The sequence below is a fragment of the Ammospiza caudacuta genome, chromosome 6, assembly GCF_027887145.1.
Source record: "Ammospiza caudacuta isolate bAmmCau1 chromosome 6, bAmmCau1.pri, whole genome shotgun sequence".
Lineage (NCBI taxonomy): Eukaryota > Metazoa > Chordata > Aves > Passeriformes > Passerellidae > Ammospiza > Ammospiza caudacuta.
The window spans coordinates 33,296,135-33,313,351 of NC_080598.1; the positions used below are offsets into that span (position 1 = coordinate 33,296,135).

The 17,217-nt window shown below is 41.0% G+C and overlaps 1 protein-coding gene across 1 annotated transcript in view; it reads left to right on the forward strand.

Annotated features, from left to right (window-relative positions):
- The first annotated feature begins 204 nt into the window (after positions 1–204).
- PLEKHH1 (pleckstrin homology, MyTH4 and FERM domain containing H1) overlaps positions 205–17,217 on the forward strand; it is a 35,924-nt gene continuing 18,911 nt past the window's right edge. Inside the window, exons 1-12 of the mRNA XM_058806682.1 lie at positions 205–352; positions 3,159–3,242; positions 4,771–4,852; positions 7,432–8,441; positions 10,793–10,871; positions 11,444–11,532; positions 12,038–12,188; positions 13,233–13,372; positions 14,039–14,149; positions 14,700–14,786; positions 15,752–15,913; positions 16,884–16,964. Coding sequence (XP_058662665.1) covers positions 212–352; positions 3,159–3,242; positions 4,771–4,852; positions 7,432–8,441; positions 10,793–10,871; positions 11,444–11,532; positions 12,038–12,188; positions 13,233–13,372; positions 14,039–14,149; positions 14,700–14,786; positions 15,752–15,913; positions 16,884–16,964 — 2,217 coding nt within the window. The 5' untranslated portion in view covers positions 205–211. The remainder of the gene's footprint in view (positions 353–3,158; positions 3,243–4,770; positions 4,853–7,431; positions 8,442–10,792; positions 10,872–11,443; positions 11,533–12,037; positions 12,189–13,232; positions 13,373–14,038; positions 14,150–14,699; positions 14,787–15,751; positions 15,914–16,883; positions 16,965–17,217) is intronic.

Here is a 17,217-nt window from a genome sequence, read left to right on the forward strand (position 1 = left end):
TGAGTATAAACTAAGTGTGACCTGAAGGATGTTGTGGTTTTTGATGTTTTATTTTTCCTTTCCTGACTTGAAAAATAAGAAACCCACAAATATTCTCATTTATTTTCATTCTCTTACCACTACACAAGCAGTTCCTTGATTTACATCGGTTTGCTTTGGTGGTTTTTGGGTTTATTCAATTTCCTTCTGATTACCATTACAGGTCAGAGTTATGGAAGAGAAGATAAAACTTGCCAATGCGAAGACTGGTGAATCTGACAGCACCCTGCACAAGAAATACCAGGAGCTGATGTGCACAATGCAAGGAAAGGAAGATCTGATCAACAAATTGGAGACACAGCTAGCAAAACAGGTAGGAATATTTTCTACAGGGAGGCTTGTAGATTTCACAAGTTAGAGGGATACTGTCATGTATATTTCAAAGATAGGGACTATGACTCATTACTAGTTAGTCTCTCAGTTGGCTCCAGATCAGCTAAGATGATGCCCAGCCCAGTGCAAGATCCTCTCTTTCCTTTTTGGACAAAACATGCACTCAGCTTCAGCAGCCCATGTCTCTTCACCATTGGGGATCAGTCAATGTGCCTAAAGGCTTCCTTATGTTAGTGCTGAGACCCTACATTATAATGCTACAGCCTGGTCACAGTGTTTCTCTGGCTTTTTACCACAGTGATTGCTTTGCAAAACCCTTGTGTAGCCCATCTCTGTTCATGCTGCTTCTTGGGAAGGGTCTTTTCCCAGCCTTCAGCAGTCCTCCAGCATAGTTCATCTCTTGTCAGATGTCATTATAAAAGAGCAGCTGTTTCTCAGTATGGATAGTTCCTAGTCTCTCCCTTTTTCAGTTGGTGGAAGGAAGGTGCTACATTTCCAGCAGGGCTTGTATTTCAGTTCTAGTAAAGGCCTTGCCCTGTGGTTTTTATAACATGAGGAATGAGGTATTCTTATGCATTGTTAAGTAAATAACTTAAATAAAAGTAAAATTTTACAAAAAAAAAAAATTACTCGGCTATTTGAGTTACATTGAACTAATTGCCACCTATTTAAAGGGCTGTTAGTAGAACTCTTGTTCCAGCAACAAGAGGCAAAATGAGCTTCTAGAAATGAAAGCCAAAGCTTGGCAATTCCAGACAAGAAATACTCATCATCAGAGTCACTGGTTTTATTTCAGAATGGGATGAGATGGTGGCAGGGCTAGAAGGTTACTAAGGGTCCCTGTAAGGCATCCTGTTGGTTTTCACTGGGATGGGAAGAGCCATGGAGTTCAGAGCATCATTAAGAGAGCACTGAGGTCATGTCTGGGCCACACAATAGTGTGGGACACTAAGAATATCTAATTGCTTTTGGAGCTTAAAGCACAATAACTGTATCTATGGCTGCTGTGCCTGAGTGAATTGGTTCTGCTTAGAGGCAGGGCTTATTGCACATGGTGACAATGCTGTCATCATGTCACTGTTCTACTTTAGAACCCTAAATAAAGTCTTGGCATTGCAGTTCACAAATAGTGTAGTAATCTGAATCTTTTATCTCTTGGACCGTGTTCCAGGACAAGTCCAGGTCATTAGGGATACAAAGCCAGCTCCCATGTGATGGACATTGAGAGATGGTAGACTTACTATGTGTGCTAGATCATTTCAGACCTCTAGGCACATCTAGTATGCTAACTCCTGCATCTAGTTAGCATTCTCCTGAGACTTGATGATTAGGAGCACACACAGTCATATAAAAGGAAAAAAACCCACCTAAATAAATCTTCTTCTTGAAGCATCTGATTTGGTTGCTTTTATTTCATTATGCTCAACTACTAATGTTACGGTTGCCTAAAATGTTGCTTGGGCCTACTTTAAACAAACATACTTGCAATAATTGAGCAAACATACTTGAATAAGAGCCCTTAAATGTGCAGTTGTAGTGATAAATAGCATGTGGTAATTAAAAGTGTGAAAATGTTGGGAAAAGATGTTGAAAATTTGGGGAATTTCACGGGGTCTATTTATCCATGTGAAAAATTTAAAGTGGGGGGAAGGACTGATATTTTTTATAATTATAATTGCTGGTATTATTTTACTTCAGAAAAAAACAATAGAACAGGGAAACCACCAGCTGCTACCAGAAGGGATTATCTTTGCCCCTTATTTGGAGAAACCAGGGCTGATGTGACTTGCAGCATGTTGTCCTCCTTTCTTCCTCCCTCTGTTGCTCTCAGAACTGATTTCTTCTTGCAGTTGTTTAAATCATTATGCAGTTTGGAGAGTTTTCAGTGATGTTGCTTCTGATGAAGCTACACAGAAGATAAAACAGAAAGCTTCAGGTGATCATAGTGTTAATTCAGCATCTTTCAAAGGAAATTTCCAGAAAAGTTAAAAACACAGCTGAGAAAACACAGCTGCAAAAATGATGTAGCAATATTACCCAAGCAGATACTTGGGGGAACAATGGTCATTGTGCAAATCAACAGTGTTGCCATAACACCTTTGTGTGGACTAGAACCTGTTCTAATGGATATGTAAACATACTACCACTTATAGCATCTGAAGTTCTCCTAGCAGATCTTAGGCATGATCTTGGTATTTTTCAAGGTCAGGTTGTGGAGCTTTTTTTTTTTTTTTAATTTACTTTCTCAATGAGAATACTGTGTGTGTTAAATTTGTTGTTGGTATTTGCATCTTGTGCACCTTGAAAGTCCACTCTAGACTCATGGTTACAGCATCTGAATCCCTTTTGCTTGGAATGATTGGTATTTTACAAATAAGTTATAGGCACTGCTTAATTCTTATTAGCTTTGGCCAATAATGTGTGTGTAGGCTGGGGGAACACTACAGATACTCAACAGCAAACAGCAACATTGCAAAACCATCTGAAACAGAAAAAGTTGCAGATTGTACTCAAACTGAGGTAGGTTTGTTACCTGACCTGGATTTTGCTGATACACAACAAACTTTTGAAACAAGCCTCTGAATTTGAGTCTAGGGACCATGTAAGACAAATTAGAGCTTGATTTTTTTCAGATGCCAGCTGAAAAATTGTATCCAAGTAGCAGTCTTAAATCTTATGTCTGGAATGGGAACTTCTGTGTTTCAGTCACTCCTGATGCACTAACTCACTGAGAACAGTTGTACTCTCCTAATGCCTCTAATGTTGGTTTTGGTTTTTTGGCTCAGAAACAGCTGAGGACTGAGGAAGCCAAAATTGTTCAAGAGAAAGCTGCCAAGATCAAAGAGTGGGTAACATTTAAGCTCAGGGAGGTAAGTCTCTGGCTTTCTACCAGGTTTCAAGGCATGTGAGTAAGTACGTGTGGCTGCACTGCCAGGGGGTTCCTACATAGGACAACCATCTGGGCACAGTCAGTCTGCCACAGGGGCACTCTGCTTGTTTGGCCCTGCACATACTCCATTTTAGGGCTGGGGTCATCACTCTTACCAAGGGCTATTTAATTTATTGGGCAAATTATAGATGACTGTTAACTCATCAGTGCCCAAAAGAAGTTTCTGAAGATTGACTAGTCACAAGTGTCTTTCTTTTACCTAGCTTTCTTTTACCTCTCCTTTTCTCTGGATGCAGTTTCTATTCATTTCTGACAGAGCACCTGTTGCACAAACATATCCTTTGCTCTTTTATAATTTACCATCTCTGACTAATGCTGTTTTCCTACTGCCCAGTATTTTTTGTCTCTGACCTCTCTGTTCTATCCATCCTGTGGATTTATCCCTCTATCTGGTCCTACCCTATAGGAAAACAAAGACAGCAGTGGGTCAGCATGCAGTTTTAAAGATGGGAGTAGTAGTTTTCAGCTGGGAGTGGGTAGCCTGGTCCTTTATTCCAAGTTAAAAACATGTATTTCAAGGTTTATGACAGAAAGGGAATTTGTTGGAGTTAGGAGAAGCATTCTTTGTGGGCACTGATTATATTATGATGTGACTTTTTAATGTCATTAGATTGCCTAAATAATCCACTGAACTCCTGTGCTGCTTCTCTACCCTGTGTTAGATAACTTAAGGTGCATTTAGGTTACTGACTGGTGCAGCACAAAGGAGGAAGCAAGGGGGTTTGATTTGGTGTGACCTGCTGTGAATCCAGGACCATACACTCACACTTACTGGCAAAGAGGTTTGTGCCAGATGCTGATTCCAGGTGCATAGCATGCACAAGTGGATCGCTGCCAGTTGGAGAACTTGACACCTGTGTTGCCAATGGGTTACTTGAGACAGCACTACAGGTGATTCCTTCAAGAGGAAAGTCTGTCTGGCTGTACCTCTGCTGTGTTTAAAAATGGATGCTGAGACTCTTCAAGTAAAGGCATAAAGCAAATTTGCAAAGAATCTCTTATGCCCTAATTGGAAATGTAAATGCACCCTTAATGTTGGTTTGGTTTTTGCTGTTTTCTTTGGTCCTCTGGATCCATGGGTTCTTCTTTTACTACATTAAGGGTGAGAACAAATGATCCTTCTGGGTAACGTTTTTTTGATTTTCTCTTTCATGAGCATTATTTCTGCAACAGGAGTAAATTATGAGCTATAGCAGAGAAGTAAATTTAAAGATGTATTTGTGAAGTGCCAATAGTTCATATAGAGGCTGTTTGAGAAAGCACAGCAAAATATTTGAGTGGTCTACTGATGTTGCTGATTAAAAGGATTCGAGGTGACTGGTAGACTCATTTTTTCCCCTTTTTAAGAAACTTTAAAGTAACAAAGATGAAGGCATGTTCTGTGTAGTGGATCACATGTGCTCACAATTTTGTATTATATTTCTTTTTTTATTATTCTTCTTTCATAGCTTGAGCTAGAAAATTACCACCTGAAAAACTGTAATCAGAGACTGATGGAGCAAATTGAAGCTCTTCGGGATACATTGCAAGGTAAATGTGTTCAGCCTGGAAGTCACCATTCCTGGGTTGTATTCTTAAGTTTGTCAGAAATTAAAACTTGTGGCAGCAGGCAGTAGAGTTGCTCTGTTCCTTAGCTGGGTCCGTTTTTAAGATGGGAATAACATTCTTATCTGCCTTAACTCTTAATTTTTTTCCCACTAATTCACTGTAGAGTCTTTTTTTTTTTTTTTTTTTTTCATTAAAATAAGCCACTAAGCTCCTGAGTTAGAAGCATTCATTGAAATACATATTAGAATTCTCCTTTCACTGATGTACTTCAGTGTATCTCCATGTGTGAATTATTCTTATCCCCACAGAACCTCTGCTGGTATGTGATCTGAGTAACTGAATGAGCCAAGGCAGCAGCTCTTTGGTCTGCCTTTAGGAGCTGGGTTTCTCTGTGCCATCAGGTTGGGCTGGAGAAAGCTGCTTATGGTGTTTTGGGTTTTTGCAGTTCTTTGATGGCTGGATGGAAAACTTTCATCTCTAGGCTTAAATTCAGCACCTTTTATTATAATGTGCTTTGAAAAAGAAATTATATCTTTTTTTTTTTTCATTTTTCTTTTTTAATGAGCTTGGTTTGGTCACAATAAGATGAGCTAGTTTCCAGAACTTCACTGGGCATGTGGGGAGGGGACATTTCTTTCCTGCAGAAGTCTTTCTGGCATTCCTATTACTCCACAGCAAGGGAATAGGGCAAAATTCTTTTTAAACCCCACCACATTTCTAGTGAAATGCTTTATGACTGGGTTTCTCTCATCCCCTCTGGCTCTGACTGTTCACAAAAAGTGAATGCCTGGTAAGCTGCGTTAATAATCTGGTATTAAGTGTGCCCTGGATCCCAGCTCTCTGGGCAGTAAACAGCACTGCCCTCTCCTCTTATCCCTCACTAGTCTCAGTATGCCAGGCTGAAGTGAGAGCCTCTGCAGAGAGACAAATCTCTTCTTGCTTGCTGTGCTATTGGTAACAGCTTCTTCTTCTTAATCTCCTGTCACATCTAGGAAGCTGTAAAATACCAGTAATGTTTAAAATTAATGGCATATTTTCAGTCTACACTAATGATTTACCTTAGGGTCAGGGGAAAATATGTGCCAGGATTTGTGTGTGCCATTGTTATGTGTTAGCTTTGCTAACATTCAGTTCCTTGTGAATCAAGTGCCAAGGTCATGCTCTCATGATTGTCTTTTTCTCAGCTGTTTCCAAGAGCAGGTTTCATCCTCTTTGCTGTCAACAGTAATTTATTCTGCTGTTTGCTCTTTCCTTTGTAACTTTGTGTCTTCAGTTTGTTTCTATTTCCTTGTGAATCCCGCGGTTGGTTAAGCAATACCCATGGAGTTTGCTGTTCAGGCAGCATTTTCAGCAGTAGTTGTGCAGAGTCACGCTCGCCCATATTTTGCAATTTCCAAAGCATTTGGTTCTTTTTCAGTCAGGCTGAAATAAATATAAATGCCAAGGTCAATCAAACATCCTCTGCCATTCCAAGTTTTATCCCTGCTTTCTTATATTCTAAAGCTGCTATTTGGTGGAAATTGTAGAACTGAGATAATATTTAATAATTATGGAAAGGGAGAAAATATAATAAGTGTACTAAGGAGAAAGGACAATCTAGTATCTGTCTTTTATGTCATCCTCTAACATAGCAACTGAAAGGGCATGGAAAGAACTAAAAAAGGGAAGATTTTACAGTAAAACCCTATAAGTAACTACTATAAAATATCATGACATAAAGCACTGTGTGGGTCATATATCACAAAAGGATAACAAAAAGCTCTAGGGAAATTCTTCAAAAGTGAGTAAACTCCCCGGTTGCTGAGTTGTTTAAGAAGGTCTCCATACCTTTGCTGGAAGCCCCATCTAGCCCCTGGGAATGCATGGAATCATTCCAGATTTTTTGATGAGTTAAATCACTGTAGGTCCACTAAAGCCAAAAGCCATGCTAAGCAATGGCCACCTTGATGTATTTGACAAAGTGTTGCGTGGATAGGTGCACTTCCTCCTCATGTTTTAAGACAGGAGGCATAATTATATAGGTAAGAATAAAAACTCTTATATTGCATTAGACTGAAAGCTTGCCTAGGCCAATATCCCAGATCCTGGTTGGCTGTTTGCATTCCACGAAGGACCATACAAAATAATACAAGCTGTCCTTCTTTCCATATACACTTCCAGCTTCTGCTCTGAGTAGTTTAGGAAGTTCCTAGGCCAGAACTCCTGTACTACCAGTAACATTAGTTTTTTTCTAGCCTGTCTGCAGCATTCTGTTTGCTTTTTTTGTCTGGGAAAAAACCTTCCTTCTGTAAATTTCAAATGTGCTGCCTAATTTCATTAGGAAGCCCTCAATTTCACTTTTGTCAGAAGTAGTGATTAATCATTTCCCATTCATATCTTCTGTGCTAGTCCCAGCTGTAAATGTACTTTGGTTATAACTTTGCCCAGCCATCTCCTTTCTGTTCTGCATAGTCCTAAACAGGCCAGGATGCTATTGAATACAACTGAATGTACACAAGGAAGCAACACTGAGTACATCAAAGCGTTTCAATGCCTTAACTGTATGTTCTCCTTCCTTGTAGACATGACCAGCATTCCTCCCTTGGATTCTCTTTGGAGCTGTGATTCCCTGAAGCCTCAAGCATCAGGAGCCTCTTTTGCTGAGAAGATAGAGCAGAAATCTGTGCTCCTTGCACCTGGTTTCAGAGAGGTGTGTCAGACAGGACCTTCCAAACATGTCCTCTCTTCAGCAAACATAGTCCTTGCCAATGACACCATTACTGAGAATGGAGAGGATAAATCTCTGCTTTCCCAGAGCATGCTGAAGCTCATATCTGACCCATCAAGCTGGAATCTCTCCACAGAGAGAAATGTATTTCCAACTGTAAGTTCTGAACATGGTTTAGGGTGCTCTGGTCCCATATCACTGGACCCTCCAGCTGAAACCACAAGAATTCTTGAGGCTTTGACCTTCCAATCATCTCTGGAAGGAAACTGTAGTGCTGTGAGCACCTTGCAACAAGTGGGTTTGGATAGCACCCGCTTCTCTGATGATCTGAGTGCCAGATTCCATTCCCACCAGCTGGACTCCTCTTCCTCAGCAGAAATTATGAGCATGCTTGAGAGACATCTCCAAACTGCTGAGCCACCTCTGGTTGTGTCAACATCAGCTGTTACAGCACATTCCTTCTTTCCAGGGAGGGAGTGCAGCCTTGGCAGTAGTATGACGTTTCCAAAAATACGAACACCCAATACACCAAGAGACAGTATCCAGCTAGCCAAGAGACATCACAGCCAACCACAGTCAGGGGCTAATTCTTTCCATCGTGTAATGCACTTAGAGACTAGCACTTTCCAGCCCATAACAGACCCTCCAGTCAGCTCTGGGCACGTGGAGGAGACAGACATTGATGATGATGGAGTAATGGAGAAGATGGAGACAGAATGTGGCCTGCTGAGGGGAGAAGCTGCAGCGTGTGAGGGAATGTACCACTTACCTGCAGAGCAAAGAGAAGCTGTGAGTTCTGAGTCTGGCACACTTGACCCGGCATGCAAACCTCCCACACCACCGCTGCACCGATTCCCATCGTGGGTAAGAAATGCATGGACAACAGTATGAGAATGCTGCTTATCTTTGTGCCCAGTAGTTAGGCTACTGCACTTCTTGTGCTCAAGGAATTGCTACCTGTGGGTATCGCAGGTTGCATTCCTGAGCCACCAAGTCAGACTGTTCCACATCATGGGGCATGCTGGTTCCGTTGACAATTTTTTTTCTTTTATTTATCTTTATAAGAGGAAGAAGATCTGTTGAAAAAAAAACCAGTATATAAGAATCATAGGAATAAAAGTGAAAGTCAAAATGTACTGCATTGTGGTTTGGGTCATCAAAAGTTAATCCTCAGTTCTTTTGTCATGTGTTTAAGATAGAAAAATTAATCATAAATGCAGTGAACCAGACCAGATAGCTCCAGAGTGAGAAAAAGCCATGGATACTAGAATAGGTACATGGATTAGATCTCAGCATTCCTATCTCATGGTATGCTCCTCCTGTTAGGATAGTTTTGTGAAAACCTTTGGTAAAGTGGGTATGCATGTCCTGTCATTTTTTCTTACAGTTACTTGCGAGGTCAGATAGATTAATTGGTTTTTTAGTCTTGGAATTGTTTAGGATGTAAAATGCAGCTTCTCCTCATCCACTGAGCAGGTCACTTGTCATAGAAAGAGATCAGGTTGGTCAAGCAGGGCCTGCCTTTCACAAACCCATGCTGTGTGGGCCTGGTTCCCTGGTTGTCCTGCATGTGTTGTGTGATGGTGCTCAGGATGGTCTGCTCCATGAGCTGCCCCAGCACCAAGGTCAGGATGACAGGCCTGTATTTCCCAGGCCCTCCTCTGGCCCTTGTAGATGGTGCCCCTTTGCCGGGTTCCCGTCACCTGGGAGCTCCCCGTGTGACCAGGGCTGCAGGCGGCTGATGGGCAGTGGCTCAGTGAGCTCTTCCAACAGCTCCCTCGGGCCCTTGGGGGATCCCACCTGGCCCTGCAGACCTGTGTGTGTCTAGGTGGCAAAGCAGGTCACTGGGCATTACCCCTTGGGTTATGGGGGCTTCATTCTGCTCCCCATCCACGTCTTCCAGATCAGGGGGCTGGCTGCTTGGAGAGCAGCTGGTTTGCCATCAGACTGAGCAAAGAAGGCATTGAGTACCTCTGCCCTTTCCTCATCCTTTCTCACTGTTTCCCACTCATATCCAATAAAGGATGGAGGTTTTTATTTTTTTTCCTCATGTATTTATGGAAGTCTTTTCTTGTCTTTTACTGCAGTAGCCAGGTGAAAATCTAGTTGGGCTTTGTTCCTCCTAATTTTTTGTCTGCATAACTTCATGGTGTGTTTGTAGCCCTCCTGAGTCACCTGTCCCTTCATCCAAAGATCACAAACTTTGAGTTCAGCCAACAGTCTGGTCTTCCTCATTGTCTCATCTATCAACACATGGGGATGACCTGCTCCTGCACCTTAAATTTTCCTTCTTGGAGAATATTCAGTCTTGTTGGATTAATTGTCCATTAGAACTGACTCCCAAGGGACTCCCATCAGCCAGGTTCCTAAACAGGCCAAACTGACAAACCTGGTGGAAATCAATGTAGTATCAAAAGAGGCAATTCTGTTTTCATTTGCTTTTTTAAAGGCATGGACAAACAAATGATTTATTGAAACTGCAAAGTCAAGCACTCATTGTTAATTCTTACGTCTTATAATTTTTTTGGCGTACTTGACTTTGCAGTCTTAGGTGCTTTCATGTATATGTATTATGTGTGTTATTTCACAGTGAATTTTGGTTGTATGCTTTAAGGAGCACCAAGAGGTTTCCTAGCTTTGGGGTTTATCCATTTCACATTAGTTGATGTCGTCGTCATAACACTGCATCTAGATACAGTCTTGGGTTCCCCCTCTGGAATTTTTATCAATTCATGAAGCACTTGGAGATCCTTTGAACTGAAAGCTCTGTATGTTGTTGTAACTGAGACACAGGCTTATTGAGATCATTCCAGGCATTTCTTTCATTCCCTTATTACAGAATGGGCATCCTTTGCAGCTGGTGACTCAATGAATTGTTCTGGTATAGGGCTGTTCTTAATTCATTGTAATGCATTGTTTGTAATTTGGAAAAATCCCATCTCCTTCCAAGCTGTGATACAGTAATTTATGGATAATTGTGTGTAGGTGTTCCAGTGTGTGGATGTCACCTCTGTAGCTGGGAATTAGCACACAGTAAGATGCTTCCATTAATGGCCATTCACACAACATATGGTGGAATTCAGCTATCCTTGTTAGAGAGCTCCTCCCTCCTGCCCAAAGGTGTGACTGTGGTGTGATTCTGTGACATGGGCATTTCTGTTGGTAAGAATTACATTTTTGCCTGATCACTGTTGCTCATGGTATTATTGTTCCAGGAGAGCCGAATCTATGCCGTGGCCAAGTCTGGCATGAGGCTGTCTGAAGTGGCCATGGTGAATGATACTTCCAGCTGCTGTAAGTTCTGCACTAGATCCATCCTTAAAGGGAGTTCATGGTGACAGTGTGGGACCTGAGCTTCTGGCTGTCCATTTCTTCATTTCCTTGCCTGTTTTCAAAGTAAATTTGATCTCATAGATGGCCTTGATAAAGGAAGGGAGGAGGATATATCTGATTTTGGGGATGGTTGGTGTGGGGCTGTTTGTGCCTCTAGATTCAGGGCCATCTTCAGGGATTCTATTATCTCTTCCATCAATTTTGCAGCCAGTCTTCTGCCTCTGCATGTCTGTGGCCTGTTTTTATTCTTCACCATGATTTTGCCTGTTAGGGCTTTTTTCTGTTTATACAGGGTACACCAGATTGCCATTGTACCATGGGGAGCACAGGGTGGGTAAGGTGTCTCACAGGCTAAATGGAGGGAACACTGCAGCTCTCTCTGGGAATTGTATGGAATTAATGATGCATCTGCTGGCCTTTCTGAAGCCCGACTGTCCAGGATGGCAGTTCTCCATGTGCTTCTCCATTAAAACCTCCTCCTTTTCACCAGTTTGTATTTTGTGCTCTCTTGCTTTCTCTTTGAATTTCCCCAGTTTCCAATTTCTCGTGTTCAACTTCTGGGCCATTCACCTATCTCATCTACAGAAATGTCACAGTGCCAGTCTACACTACACTGAAGGGGGTAAGGAGTTACCTCACTTTTCCTGTTGTGGAAAGCATGGTGCAGATCTGCTAGTATCTTGAGACAAAACAGGATGGAACTGTGCAGTGAAGGAAAGAAAATTAGAGAATGTCAGGAAGTACTGGACATCGAAAGAATGCAGAAAGAGTAGCAAAAGTTAAATATATTTAAGAACACAGAACATTGCAACACGTTTTGGTCCAGGAAGTTGCAGTGTGCACTATGAAACCAGAGGTGACAGTGGTGTAGCCTAAGGAATGAGATGGAACATAAGGGTTGTGGAATAGTAGGTGGGTGTAACCAGAGGAGACCCAAACAGATCAGACTAGAGAGTCCAGCTTGGAAGTTCTCAGAATAGAAGGGGAGGAACTGAGGAACCCTGAGGCAGAAGTGGGCAAGGCAGTGTGGAAATGCAGGGCATGGGTTGCTCTATCTCCTGATTGAAGGGGGATTGTCCTGGGGAAACTCTTCTCTCACACACTAACTATACAGGTCTGTTTTCCAGAAAGCCACACAGATCAGCAATGTGCCTTTCTTAGATGAGTCTTCAGGCTCTGATGATGACTGTGGCTCCCATGCCAGTTTCAGGACTTCTGCTGCTGGATCTGAGAACAGGAAAGCTAGCATGCCAGGCAGCCCTCGGGCCGTGAAGAGAGGTAAAATGGGAGTATTGCTACTGGGCAGGATGAACTCTGTCATCAGAGCCAAGATGCCCTGAGCAGCATCGTCAGTGACAGGCAAATGCTCAGCCAGGGTGTTGCTTACAAGGAGTTCTCCCAGAATGTGTGCAGACATCAACAGTAGAAACAGTAGAAATCTGTTCTTGTAGATGATTTTTACTGCTGATAGAGTTCCATTCAGGCAATTGCTAAACTAAGATTGTGGGAAGGATTGCCCTCCCAAATTCATCACATATCTAGTCATCCATACCTTTGCTGTGGCTTCTCCTTGGAAGCAAGCTAGTACTGATACAGGACAGAAAATGCTTTTTTGTCTTTTTCATTGACTGGTAATTTCTTGACGAGTAAGAACATCTCACCTATCTTTGAGAGCTGGCAGGTACTTTGAGTCTTGATTAGGACTATTTTTCTTGCCTGCTGGCAGGGCTAAACTGGAATGGAAGTTGAATGGAATTTTTGTTACCAAAGAGACAATGTGAAATTACGACTCTATTTTAAAGACCACCAAATTTTGTTGGTTGTCTCTAAAATAGAGTTGTATTTCATGTAGTCTTAACTTCTGTTGTGAGGCATTGGCAGATGTGCCTGTGCATTGCCATGTACCTGTGGGAAAAGATTCACAGAAAGCAAAGCTCTATTGCTAGTGAAGAAGCCTTTTCCTTAGCTGAAATCAGAGGAGGCTGAGGCTTTATAATGGATGTCCCCAGATGAAAACAAGCTGTCTCTCCTTCAGATGACAAGTTTGTTGATTTTTTTTTGTTTATATATTTTAATTTGGTTTTATTCAGCAATAAATGCATTTCACTGTCAGTATCCAAAACTCTTGTCTTCCTAGGGAAAGAAAAAGAGGCTCAGAAGTCGTGTTAGTGGGGTTTGAGTTTCCAAAGTCTGATCTGATTTGTCCTTCTTGAACCAAAAAAAAGGCTTAATGGTGAATGCAGAAATGTTTTTGGAGTGTACAATATTCAGTGCATGCTTTTGTCTAGCCATGTCTCTCATTCCTTCCTTTATTTTGAGCAGGTGTATCTGTGTCCTCACTGAGCTCTGAGAGTGACTATGCCATCCCTCCTGATGCCTGCTCCTTGGATGGTGACTATTCAGAGCCAGAGCACAAGCTACAGCGAACATCTTCCTATTCCACTGATGGTGGAATCTGCTCTGTAAGGCTTGCACTGGAATTGCTGTGTTACACTTGCATAGGGCTGCAAACAGAGCCTTGGCCTTAGAAGAGAGTAGTGTAACTACAGGATATTGAGTAATCCCCCAGCAGAGTGAAGCTCTAACAGACTGGGCTATTGGTCCAGTTGATTGATTTTAAAAGACACCATCTGGTGTTTCAAAAGAAGGTGCAATTTCTTTATGTGCTTAGGTAAAAGTATAATCATCAAGGATGTATGACCTATATTGATTTCCCGTAGTTGTATTCTACTTTAGTGATGGCCTTACACTTTTGGGGCAAAAGACATTTGGAAATTCAGAGGAAGGAAGGAGGAAGGAAAGAAATCTCACAACATGCAGCATTAAAGTCTGTACTCTTCACTATAAGAGATCAAACAGACAAGGAGCAGGAGTCTAATCATGGTGTAGAGACAGCCTTCTTGATCTCAAGGAATCTCACTTTTATTTGGAAAATCAGTGCCTTGGTCGGAAAGAAATAAGTTTACAGAGCATCAAACAATCAATGAAATGATCTTTGAGGGCTGCTATTAAACAAAGCAGAAAATTATGGGAGATGCAGCAAATGTCTGGGCTTGATTTCAGCACACTTTCATTTGTATTTTGAGAGTTGCAAGATGACCTCCTCTCCCCTTTCCTCTGTCCTCCAGGAGCCCATGGAGAAATCAGGCTACTTGCTGAAAATGGGCAGCCAGGTAAAGACGTGGAAAAGACGATGGTTTGTTCTCAGAAACAGACAAATCATGTACTACAAGTCCCCGGTAAGTCACTGGGATATATTTCCTCCCCTCTAGAGGCACAGAGAAATTTAGGATACTAAAAAACCACTTTTGGTTAGACATGTCACTATTTTGAAAAGCATTACCAACATTAGAATGATCATATGCATCAAATGCATCAAATGAAGAACAAAGTTATCAATACACTTGTCACTTAACAAGTGTCTAGCTGAATCTTGAAAACTTATGAAGGTGGAAATTCAGCCACTGTCTTGGTATCTATTGTATGTTGTACTGCCTTCCGACTTATTTGTTTGGGCTTGCATTTGTTTTATTAATCATAATGTCCAATCTGAACTCCATAAGAAGACAGCATTTATTAGCACTGCTTTTGTTATATTGTCTGCCACTATTGAGGAGACTTTTGCAATGGGATTACACAGTCTCATATTTCACCTGGCAGCCTTAGGCTGTCCTTTCTAGCTCGTGAATGCAAACTCCAACCTGTACGTGCATATTATGCTGTATTTAAGTAATCTAAGACCCATCTGAGGTTTCCTACTGAAAAAATTGTTTGCTTTTCTTTCCTCAGAGTGATGTAATCCGCAAACCACAAGGGCAGCTGGAGCTGAATTCTTCATGCCAAATTGTCAGGGGTGAAGGGTCCCAAACATTCCAGGTAGGTGTTGCTTTTTTATCCTGCCCCTTACCATGCACTCAGCAGCTGGGTGAGTGAGCACTTAATTCAGACTGAATGGTACTGTGTGTCTCAACTGATATGACCTAACTTTATCTGGTCTCTGTTTCCTGGTACAAAACAGGCAGTTAGTCTAATTAATAATGAGGAAAGAGCTAAATTGTAACCCAAATACACCCTTTTGAAACTGAAAGAAATCTGCATTTATTTTTGTCCTGTTATACACCATAATGCTTTCCCTTTTTTTTGCAGGAGTTAGTGCTTGAAGTCTGTGGGGGAAAATGATTCTTACAACAATTAAAACCAGCTAGTACTAAAGATCTTTCTGAGAGACTTCTCTCACAAGATCTCAAGCCTGACTTTATATGCCTGGAGGCATGTAAAGAAACATCTGAATAGTTGATTCCTTTTAGAAATTGACTTCTAAAATATTAGAAGTTAGCCCATAACTGGGTTCACTTTAAGTCATTATTGACTTAATTAGAAAGGCAGCATTAAAGTTTTTTTCATACTTTGAAAGGTACATGGCCTAACTTGTGAGCTACCTTTGGCCCTTATGGAACTGAAGTTGCTAAGGCCTAATACTATTAGATTTATAGCATCTTTCCTCTCAGTCACAGGGTAATGAAGGCAAAACACAATACAAAGTGAAGGCAGCAAAACCCCACATTTATGTAGTCATCTTTAAAATGAAAAACTAGCAGCAGCACTGAGAAACAAGAAAGGATGAGAGAGGACACAAAGCCACAGCAAGAAAGTTTATGGGAATTTGATTTATCTGAGTTTTGCTTTTTTCATTTGGGCTTTAAGGATTAGCATCTTTTTTCCTGCCCTCAAAAAAATCTCTCCTGAATGACCAAAAAATCTTTGAGATAAAGCAACTCAGCAGCTAAAGAGATGATTTTTAGATGTGCAGCTATGTACTTTCTCACTCATTTTCCTTCCAGCTTGTGACAGAAAAGAGAACCTACTTCTTGACAGCAGACTCTCCCAACATCCTGGAGGAATGGATTCATGTCCTGCAGAGTATCCTGAGAGTACAAGTGAGCGGTCCTGTTGGTGTTCCTCACAGTGATGCTAAACCTACTGTGAAAGGCTGGCTCACTAAGGTAAAATATTTCATACTTTATGTTTAGCTCAGAATTGACAGTGTGCCAGTTTTTTGTTTTGCACAGCAAATGTGAGCAAAAAATTAGTATTTTACTCTCTGTAAGAGTAGGGAAAGAAGGAAAAGTGGCTGTAGATTTCTGTATTTCAGAGTGAAACATTTATGTAAGTGATAAAGGATGGGACAAACAAGGCTACTGAAAGGTACTGACTGACAAGTAGTAAGTAATAACAAATATCTAGCTTATGTGTGCTTTTCTTCAGCAGAATTCACAGCGTGTCACAGTAAAAAAGTCAACACTGTTGAGTGTCACATTTAATTGTTGAGTGTCACATTTAATTGATCTTTAACTTGGTGATACAGGAGAGTTTAAAAAAAATGGCTTGTGTGGTTCTAGGTTAGCACTTAGTTCTGTCATAATAGTCTGTAGGTACATTAGTACAAAGTACAATGGCAGAAAATTCTTATTCTTTATATAATTTCCATTGATTAGTTTGACATTGCAAGTTACTGTGAATATTTTAATGTAATTATTGTCAGGTTCTAAGATGGCTAAAGACAACCTGTATCTGAAGGTTATTCATCTGCAGTAGGAAACAGCTGTCTAGACTATAATTTGACTGGTCTTTTCTTGCTGAGATGAGCTGATTTGTTTTTATAATCTTTAAAAGGGCATCCTTAATATTTTATTTCAGGATACAGAAGTTAAAAGTTATTATGAATGAGTAAAACACTTCACAAAATCTTAGACCCATTCTCATAGCACTCATGTCCCATGTTCTTGGGTGGGATGTACTTGCCTGTTGTTGGAAGGGGTGCCCTGTATGTTTTGAGAGGAGCTTATATTAGCATAAAACAAAAAATATATGCAAAGTGTTAAGGGAGAGTTGAATTGAAAGTTGAAGTCCTAGAAAGGCATTCTGGCAATACTGCTGTTAATAAAAGCATGGATGTGTTTGTCCTCCTTACAGGTCAAGCACGGTCACTCTAAGCTGGTCTGGTGTGCACTGATTGGAAAAACTTTCTACTACTATCGAAATCATGAAGATAGGGTAATTCCATTTTCTCCTTTTATTCCTGGACCCTCCTTTCCCATTTCTTTTGAAGCTTTCTTTACTGTGCTTTACTGCTTCTGTGTCTCAGGTCTCTTTCTTGGTGGTACTTGTCTTCCAACAGCATCTGTTCCACAAAGAGAATCAATATTTCTGATTTTATTTTTTTAAGCTTAAATGACAGCCAACTTAAAAGGCAAGTGATTGCTCTTTCTCAGATCACTCTACATCTTGTTTCTCACTTGCTCCATTT